This window comes from Dryobates pubescens, chromosome 13 (genome assembly GCF_014839835.1).
Source record: "Dryobates pubescens isolate bDryPub1 chromosome 13, bDryPub1.pri, whole genome shotgun sequence".
Classification (NCBI taxonomy): Eukaryota; Metazoa; Chordata; class Aves; order Piciformes; family Picidae; genus Dryobates; species Dryobates pubescens.
In genome coordinates, this window is record NC_071624.1 from 18,631,205 (window position 1) to 18,640,744 (window position 9,540).

Here is a 9,540-nt window from a genome sequence, read left to right on the forward strand (position 1 = left end):
TTTGGGTTTTTGTTCTGTTGGGTTTTTTTCTCTCTTTCTTTTTTTTTTCCTTCTTTTTTTTCCCCCCCTCCCCCCATTTACATGTTTTATTTATTACAGGGCTGCTATTTTCATGATGTACATGAACAATGTCACAGAACTCTTTTTGGTTTGGATTTTTCCTCTTAATTTTTTCCCCTCCCTTTCTTTTTTTTTTTTTTAAACAAATGCATGGGTAAAATGCTAGATGGGATTGCATTGGGTAGCTCCAATGCTTAGGCAATAATTGAACAAAAGAATCCTGGCATCTTTCTAACACTAATGGGCAATTTACCTTTCTGGGGGTTTTGGTATTTATTTTACGGTAGTCGAGATCCAGCTTGAATGTAAAATTCTCCTTTCTTTTTATTCTTATTTCTTTATTACTTTTTGGGGGGTTGTTTGTTTGGGGTTTTGTTTGGTTTTTTTTTTTTGTATAGAGTGTAAGTATGAAGACCATAGTGCATCTGTACAGGTAGTCACCAGTTCTTGTGATATAATGAATAATTGATGGGCTGTTTTGATGAAGAAAACTTTGCTCGTTTCTGCTTTCTGAGACAGAGAGAGAGAGAAAAATTTGCCATGATTCCTCTGCTTTTGGACATTTTGTGTCATTATTATTTTGGGGTTGTCTGGGTTTGTTTTTTTCCCCCTTCTATTTTTTTTTTTGTTTGTTTTGGGTGGGAATAAAAAGCTGTGAAATTGTTCAACCTACTTTGTAACCAAAGAAGCAAAGCTGTGTAATTGAGGTTTGTTTGGGTTTTTTCTCCTTTCCTTTCTTTTTTTATCTTTCTCCTTTCTTTTCTCCTTTATTTTTTTCTTTTCCTTTCCCCCTTTTTTTCAGTCTTTTTCTCCTTTCCTTCCCCCTTTTTTTAGTCTTTTTCTCCTTTCCTTTTCCCTTTTTTTTTAGTCTTTTCCTCCTTTCCTTTTCCTTTTTTTTGGTCTTTTCCTCCTTTCCTTTTCCCTTTTTTTTGGTCTTTTCCTCCTTTCCTTTTCCCTTTTTTTTGGTCTTTTCCTCCTTTCCTTTTCCCTTTTTTTTGGTCTTTTTCTCCTTTCCTTTTTTTCCCCTCTTTCCATAATGCACATCCTTGATGTATTTTTTTTTTTTTAGTGGTTGGTTGGTTTTTGTTTTTCTCTCATTCACAACTTTCTTTGCTGTCTAGCATGAATCTGCATGACCTATAATCTTTGAACCACTTTCGTACCTCATGTTTTTATCCAGCACTCTTTATTGTACTATGTAATAAGTCTGTGAACAATGTCAAATAAAGAAAGAACAGCTGGTGTTGGTGGAGCTGAAGCTAGTGTGCTGAGCACTAGTTGTGAAACAAAACAAAAAAAAAAAATAAATGAAGTGAGCCATCTTTTGTTCATTTAAAAATGGTGTTTTGAATTTCGTATGCAGGAAAAAAGGAAAAAAAAATCAACAAAAACAGGTTTTTTTTTTTTGTTACATTGCAGATTTTAATGTATTTAATAAATGCAACATGCAGATTAAGTGCAGTGTATACTGAGTATTTAAATTAAAAAAAAAAAAACCCCAAACACCACCAAAACCCAAATTGTACATTTCATAAATAACAATTTCAGGAGGAGGCCATCATCTGTGTTAACTGAGGCAGCGTCAGAGGGATGTACAAATCTGCTTTAACACCTTTCCTGAAATTCAAGGGCAGTTTTGTTGCATTTTCTTTTTGGCTGTAGGTAGGTCTTGAGCACAGCCCCTGTGAGGAGAGGCTAAGGGAGCTGGAGAAGAGGAGGTTTAGGGGAGACCTTCACAGTATCAGTATCACCAAGGTTGGAAGAGATCTCAAAGATCGAGTCCAACCTGTCACCACAGACCTCATGACTTGACATGGCACTTGCTGCCATGGTCTCAATCCCCTCTTGAACTCCTCCAGGGATGGCGACTCCACCACCTCCCTGGGCAGCACATTCCACCTTATTGCTCTCTGCAACTACCTGAAACGAGGTTGTAGCCAGGTGGGGGTTGGTCTCTTCTCCCAGGCAGCCAGCACCATAACAAGGGGACACAGTCTCATGCTGTGCCAGGGGAAGTTTATGCTCAAGGAGAAGGTTCTTCCCAGAAGGAGTAATTGGCCATTGGAATGTGCTGCCCAGGGAGGTGGTGGAGTCACCGTTCCTGGAGGTGTTAAAAAAAAACATTGGATATGGCACTTGGAGCAGTGGTTTAGTTGTCAGGAGGTGTTAGGTAATAGGTTGGACTTGATGATCTGTGAGGTCTTTTCCAACCTGGCTGCTTCTATGATTCTGTTGTTGCAGTAGTGCTGTTTGTTCTCAGAAAAATGGAGGAAGGTAATTTGAGTGAGCCACTAACAGCTTAACACCAAAATGACAACAGCTTCTCTCTTACTGTAGGAAAAGCAGGATTGTGATGCTGGCAGTGACCCTGATGGGTTTGGGTTTGCACTCGTGTGTAAATTAACATCTAGCTGTGTGCTGGGGTGTGAGACAGTTTGGTGTCTGGTGTGTCAGACCCTAGTATTCCCCTTGGAGAAGGTCCCACAAGAGCAGCCTGCACTGTGCCCTCACCAGAGCCCTGAGTCCTTGTCCTGCTGTGCCTTAACCTGCAAATGTTTGCTTCAGAATTGTGTCATGCTTGTGTGTATCTCGCTCTGGTTGAGTTGATGTATTAGGTGAAGCACAATGGAAGAAGCAGCTCTGGGAACTGTGTGTTTTGGTGTCTAGAGATCACAAGGAAGATCTTGTCCAGTCTTCCAGAAACCTGGAGTCTCACACGTTCCTGGTAAGCATGGGTTCAGAGCAGTCAGGTGTTTGTGTGTGTACATTAATGAGTACTAAGTGATGCACTAAAATGGCTTTCACTTCAGTTGTAGATCAGTGCTCCTGGCCTGCTGTAAGCACGTGTGTTAAGTGCTGTAAATCCTGCAGTGAAACCAGCTTTGCACACAAACCAGGAAACAAAACATACCAGTGGTTAAGTGCTTTACCTCCTCTGTGAGCAGTTGCTCTCCAGCCATGCATAAGGATGGAGCTGGTAAAGTAAGTGAAAAGGGACACATTGGGGGACTTCTGTGAAAGCTGTCATTAAAACCGCTGTAATTGTCAGTTGTGAGGGAGTGACAGAAAGATGTTTGAAAGTGAAGTTGTAAATGTCCTGCTGGTGATGAGAGTAGAGGATGGAGCTGGTGAGAAAGTCCTGAGCACCTCTGTGTCCTGTGGAGCTGCTGTCTGAGTGTCTCCTTCCCTCTCCTGTGACACTTCTGATCTCATGGACAGTTAGTCGTCTTTGTGCCAGCTCTGCTCCATAGCCACGGTTAGATCCACTTAACAGGTAAGGAAAAAACAAAAGCATTCGGTAAAGCTGCTGAAAATAGGGGATAGAACAAAGACCAGACTGATCCTGTTAGGAATCCTTTGTTTGCTTTGCTCTGCTCCTGTCAGGCCTGGGTTTGGTTTTCGGTTTTCGTTTTCTCCTAGTGGTAGGTCGTGTTAGCTCTAAATGCCAACTGCTTGCTGTAAGATGGCAGGAGAGAGAGGGTCTTTGAATTGCTGCTGCCTCTTCGCAGAGGTGGTTCGAGGCTGCTGTTGCGGAGAGGCAGTCACCGCAACTCCGCAGTGTGAGAAGGTCACCGCGATGTCATTAAACGTCTGGTTTCGGAGAGGGAGAAGCAGGGCTCGCCGGCAGGCAGCTGTGTCGCTGTCGGGCATCTCTGGCTGCTGCGCGGCTTTGTGTGTGCGGTGTCCGCCTGCCTTTGTTGTCCTGCCGTGTGACAGCCCAGCCATGGCCATCAGCCGCCACTGGGGTTGGGGGACAGGGACTGGCCGCGCCCGCTGCCTTCTGCGGCTCTCCGCCAGCCCCCGCCTTCGGGTGCTCCCCGTGGGGAACGGCTGCGTGGGGAGCTGCGTGTGGCAGTTGTCTCCTGAGGTGTGACGCTGGTCTCTGTGGGAAGCTGCTGTAACACGGGTCCCTGAAATCATCCCCAGCTTCAGCCTCCCGAGCGGAGCAGGGGCTCGGCTCCGAGACCCGCTGTGCTTTGAAACGGGGCTGGCCCCACAGCTTGGGCGTGCTCGGCATGGGTGGGAGGGACGAAGCCATTGTGATGCCTCCGTGGCAGAGCTCACCTGAGCAGAAGAGTCTTAAAGTGATGGTGCTCAGCTCTGGTGGCTCTGAATGGGTCCCTGCATCTCAGAGGGTGTGCCAGAACGTGCAGGGAAAGGCTACGACAGCAATGGAAGAGGCAGAGAAAAGCTTGGTGAGGGGAGCCTGAGGGGGCTGTGGCCGGCTCGAAGGCTGGGGAAGGCTGACCCGACGAGCTCAGTCTCCAGGCGGGGTGAGCAGGGGGCGGTTGTTCTCCAGCTCTCGCTGACAGCACAGACTTTCACAAGTAGCAGAAAGTGAACTTTGGGGCTGGGTGCCACAGGACGTTGTGGAGGAGGTAGGATGTTCTAACAGGGGTTAGCTAAGCAAATTCTTGGGCAACAAGCTGGTGAAAAGGGATGTGCTCACACCAACACAGCACTTCTGGCTGGGAGGAGAAGAGCAGGGTGGGGATTGGGCTACAAAGGGCAGCTGAACTTCTCTGTCCTTCGCAGCGTCTCCCCCTGTCGCTGCTGGAGGCACAGCAATGGGCTAGTCAGGGCCTATCTTGTCTGAAAATAAGCAAATTCACAGCAGGTTGTGCTGGAAGGTTAGACTGCAGTCGTGTGTCAGCCCGGCAAATTAGCGTGAGTTTGGGCAAGCGTCGTTGTGTGTCTTTTCAGATACCTCCGTGCCTGGGGGCCATGCCAGCCCCTGCTCAGCCAGGGGCTGAACCAGAGGCTGCTGCTGTGGCAGGCGGCAGAGATAACGCTGGCTGCGAGGCTGCCTTTGCTCGGCACTGGGGGCTTCCACTGTGGACCCCTTACATCGGGGTTATGGAGCCCTGGCTGCTCCGCCGTCCCGGGGGAATTGGACGGGGGGCAGGGCCAGGCAGCAGGCGGAGATTCCCAGCGCAGAGGATGAAGCGCCCGGTTCCACCGTGGGGTCGGGCTCGGAGCAGCTGCCACGCGGGAAGGGGCGAGGTTTGCGACCGAGCCCAGCGCGCTTCGCACGCCGGTACCCGCTGATCCGGCGGCGGGGAAACGGCAGTGGCCTCCCGTCCCACGGGGTCTGCCCCGGCCGCCCGGCGTTCGTCGTGACCTGCGAGCCGCAGCTGGGCCGAGCACGGCTCTGGTCCCGCAGGCGCTGCGGCGCGGAGCCGCCCGGCTGTGGCAGCCGCCGGCCACGGGGCGGCGCTGCGGGCAGGCAGGGGCGGAGCGGAAGGAGGGGGCGCTAAAGGTCTGCGGCCTGCTGCTGGGCCCCGCGGAGCCCCTGGGCCTGGGCTCGCCGGGGGTGAGGGCTGGAGGAGCCCTCTTCTGCAGGGGCTTCTCTCCGGAGCGCCCGGGGAGGGCTGCACTGTGCCCGGGTTCTTCCCCGAGGTCGTTCTCAGCTCCACTGAGGCTGGCCTCCTGCTCTGCCTTTTACACGTCTACCACTCTCCCTGCTGCCTGTGTTAACTGTTTGCACAAGCTACAGTCTGTGCGCTGCCAAGTTAATGATGGTTGCAAAAGAGGAGAAATTCTTCTCCCGTAGTCATTTAACCCCCTTACAGCTCTCTAAAGTCGATGGGTGACCTCTGCTGTGCACCCATACGTTTACAGCTGCGTGGTTACACGTGGACGACTTCATCTGGCAGGTCAGTTTTACCGATGGGTATTTTTCATGTCAGCTGGGGGTTGATCATTTTTGTGCCATACTCAGGTGAAGGGAAGCTTGCAGCACGGTCCCAGCAGCGGCTGCTGCTTCTTTTGAGGGGTGTGAAACAGCAGAGCTGGGACTGCATTCCCTGTGCTGCACCGGCTGCAGCGCGAGTCCTGCTGCAATGGCAAGCTCAGGAAGGCAGGGCAGGAGAGGACGGGCTGACCTGCCTGGGGAAGCAAAACGTGTGCTCCAGGGCCCTCACAGCAAATGAAGGTGGTTTTTTTTCCCCTATGTTTAAATGGAATTTCTCATACTTCAGTGTGCCTATTGCTGCGTGTTCTGTTACTTGTCATATCCACCTGAGCCTCTCTCAGTCCCTGCTTCATCAGATCGACTTTGCAGCCCTGTGAGGGGCTCCAGCATGTCCCTGTCCTCATTGTACTGGGAGCTTGGCAGCAGCAGCAGGTGCAGCACCCTAGATGTGCTCAGCAGCACTGAGCAGAGGGGAGCAAGACCTCAACCTGCTTGTGGCACTCTTTGTAGCCCCAGGCCTTTGCCTGCAGAGCGGCTTGTACCAGTGGCTTATCTGTAGCAGCTGGTTTATAGTGGAGTTTCATGCTGCTGCTAGCAGCACAGCTAGCACAGTGTGTCAGCCAAGATTCAGTCCTCACCATCCCCTTGCCAGCCCCTACTCCACCAGCTTGTCCACAAGGCCATGACAGCAGGCTCTGCCAAAGAGGAGGTAAGCAGTGTCCTGTCCTCCACTGAGGCAGTGATCTCCTGACAGAGGGTTTGTGGGTTGCATGCTTTTTGCCATGTGTAAATCCATGGCTGCTCCCAACCACTTTCTTGTCCTCTCTGTACCTGGAAGTGGTTTCCAGGAGGCTTTGCTCTATCACCTCAGGGTGGTGAGGTGGGGCAGACCAGCCTGTGGTTCCCCAGATCCTCCTGCTCACCCTTGCTGAATGCAGGTGTGGTATTTGCTTTCCTACAGTCCTCAAGACTCTCTCTTGCAGGTGCATCCTTTCAGGCCCCCCAGACTTGTGTATGCCCAATTTAAATGTTCCCTAACCTGAGCCCTCCTCACTACTGTGATTACCTGAGAGACCTTCACTGGGCCCTGGGTTGCTGTTCCATGCTGCACTTAGAAGCAGCTGCTGCACATCCTTTCATCTGTGCATGAGTAACTATGTGCTTCTGCTCTGAACACAGCAGAGCTGAGCACCACCAACACCAGGGCGCTGTGTCTGCACCACAGCATGCAGATCTCTCCTACAGGTTTGACCTTCAAAGCTCGCTAAAACCACTGTGAACGTTCAGGTGGCCACAGCCCCTGGTGAGGCTGCGCAAGCAGCGTCACTGCTGTGCTCTGGGAGCCAACACCTCCGTTAGCAGCTGGAACCGGTCAGACAGCTCAGGCCTCCGCTGCACCCTGGGGACCAGGGAATAGATGGGGGTGGGGGAGTAGCCACCTGCCACTCCCCACGGGGACAGGGGAGCAGCACCAGGTCCCTTCCCAGTGAGTCCTAATGGCTCAGGGTCACCATGTCACAGCTCCACCCCCCCAAGAGTGGGTTTGCTGCAGCAATGTGGTTCCTCTCAAGGAGGAAGGGAGAGAAGCTGCTCTCGGGGTGAGGCTGCCCAGCTCAACCACACTTTCCCCCGCCGCCCTCCCCCCCCCAGGCACCATTCCAGCAACCTCAAAACGAACACAGCTGGCGTTTGGAAAGAACTTTATTTAAAACCAGAGATTATACATCCTTCCCCCCCACCACGTACAAAACACAGGTGACCGAGGCCAGGGAGCAGTGGCGGCGTGCCCCTAGCGGCGCCGGCTCGCGCCGGGCCCCGCCGATTCCGTACAGAACCGCGACCGCTCGTACAAAGCTCTCCTTCCTCACGGGTAACAGCCGTTGCATTATCTCTACAGGAAGCAATTTTCCTATTACTTCTAACATAACCAGACTTTGTCTTCTGCTAAGAACCCCGAAGGAAAAAGAGAAGGATAACCTTCCTTTAGCCACGGCGCAGAGGAGCGGAGCGACGTCAGCCTGCCTGTTATGGCCGCAGACAGCAGGAGGCCAGCGCAAAGCCTGGGCCAGCAGCAGCAGAACACGATCAATAGCAGCATTTTCCACCGTGATCTCAAGTGACAGCTGGCTACAGGTGTAGGAGGGTGCGTTTTCCTGTTCTTCTGTCTGTTTGGTGGTTTGTTAATTTTAAGTCAGTCTCACTGAGAAGGGTCATCCGTAGGGAAGCAGTTAACTACTGGGTCCATCGTTAGACAGAATGGAGCTGTAAGCAGGATTTACCTTAAATAGGATTAAATATAGATTGCAAGACCACACCACGCTCTGCAGGTGCTGCACACGGAAGCGGAACGGTCAGCAGGAAGGGCAGGGTCCCTGCACCTGCACGGAACATTCCCAAACAACATCAGCAAGTGTAGAACAACCACCACCACTCGTTGAAGGTTGTCCATGAAGTATTTACAACCGGCGGCAGGCACGGGGTGGGGGGAAGTCTCCGGCCCATGTCTGTGAGATGTCACCACGGGGTGGTGTCAAGAGGCGGCTGCTGCTCCGTCGGGCCAGTTCCTAACCAACGCCGCTAATGCTACACAAACAAGCATTCCATGTTCAGTAGGACAGGAGGGACGGGACAGCTTGTGCCGTGGGAAGCGTTGGGGCACTGCCACATGCTGCAGTGGGGCTACTCTACGCGTACAGGGGACGATGCGCTCGGGTAAGCCTCAGGGAACCGCGCGGCCCAGCTGCTTCGCTATCAACATGCTTCAGGCTCCAGCCACTATAGAAACCCCGGCTTCAGACCTTAAATAAAACCATTTCCAGCTATACAGAGACTGGCACAGACCTCGGGCCGGTGCTTACAACAATGCCAACGTGGGTACAGCGGAACAGATCCACAGCGCACAGGACTGGGCACCTCACCCAATAAGTAGGTCCACGATTGTAGATCAACAATAGAACTTTATTGCTTTATACATGTGGTGCTGTTCAAGGCACTGTGGCACGGGCTAGAAAACTCGGAATGACTCCTGAAGGGACCTGGAATGCGACACGGCCGAAGCCGAGCACCGCTCCTTGGCAGCTGCTGCGACGGACCGGGGCTGGCTGGGCGCCGGCCGCGGGGAACAGTCCATGGCAGCGCTGGGGGAGGGCGCGGGGGGCCTCGCCGGCGACGGGCCCCTCACATGCCCATCCGGATGCTCTGGATGATCTGGAAGATGGCTGCAAGAGAGCAGAGGAGGGGAGCGCTCGCCGGCAGCGCCCGCAAGGGAGCCCGAGCCGTCTCCGGTGCCGGGAGGGGCAGCATCGCGGCCCCAGCCACCGCCGCGGCCCGCCCGCCCGCGCCCGCTCACCTGATCCGCAAACCACGAAGATGAACAGCGCCAGCAGCCAGGGCCCAACCGACGCCTTCTCCTCCGGGGCCGTCCTCTGCGGGCACAGCACCGCCGTCACCGCGGCCCGTCCCCCCGGCCCCGCCACCCCCGCCCCGTCCCGTAACCCCCCCCACGCACCGAGGTCTTGGCGACGTTCCCGCGTTGGGTAATGTTCTTGCTGTGCTTCTCGTTGGCCATGCGGATGCGCTGCTTGGCCACCATGGTGGGACCGCCGGCGGGCCCGGGCCGCCGCTCGCCGCCGCCGCTCCGCTCGCTCGGCCCCGCGCGCCACCCGCTGCCAGCGTCAGCACCGCGCGGCGCCGCCCGCCGGAAACACGCGCCGCGCGGGCGGGGCGACACCCCCGCCGCCAACCCGCGCGCCCAGCCGCCACCGCTTCCGGGGCAGCGCGCGCCG

The 9,540-nt window shown here is 53.6% G+C and overlaps 1 protein-coding gene across 1 annotated transcript; it reads right to left on the reverse strand.

Moving 5' to 3' along the window:
• Positions 1-8,692: 8,692 nt before the first annotated feature.
• On the reverse strand, positions 8,693-9,465 carry SERP1 (stress associated endoplasmic reticulum protein 1). Its single transcript, XM_054167044.1, has 3 exons — positions 9,264-9,465; positions 9,105-9,180; positions 8,693-8,973 (listed from the first exon to the last, which is right to left on the reverse strand). The coding sequence occupies exons 1-3, from the start codon at positions 9,345-9,347 to the stop codon at positions 8,933-8,935; spliced, it is 201 nt and encodes a 66-aa protein (XP_054023019.1). The 5' UTR covers positions 9,348-9,465; the 3' UTR covers positions 8,693-8,932.
• Positions 9,466-9,540: the final 75 nt, after the last annotated feature.

Coding starts and splice junctions, on each gene's coding strand:
- SERP1 (XM_054167044.1), bottom strand. CDS start 9,347: ATGGTGGCCAAGCAGCGCATCCGCATGGCCAACGAGAAGCACAGCAAG. Junction 9,181..9,263: donor GGAACGTCGCCAAGACCTCG/GTGCGTGGGGGG, acceptor CTGTGCCCGCAG/AGGACGGCCCCGGAGGAGAA. Junction 8,974..9,104: donor CTTCGTGGTTTGCGGATCAG/GTGAGCGGGCGC, acceptor GCTCTCTTGCAG/CCATCTTCCAGATCATCCAG.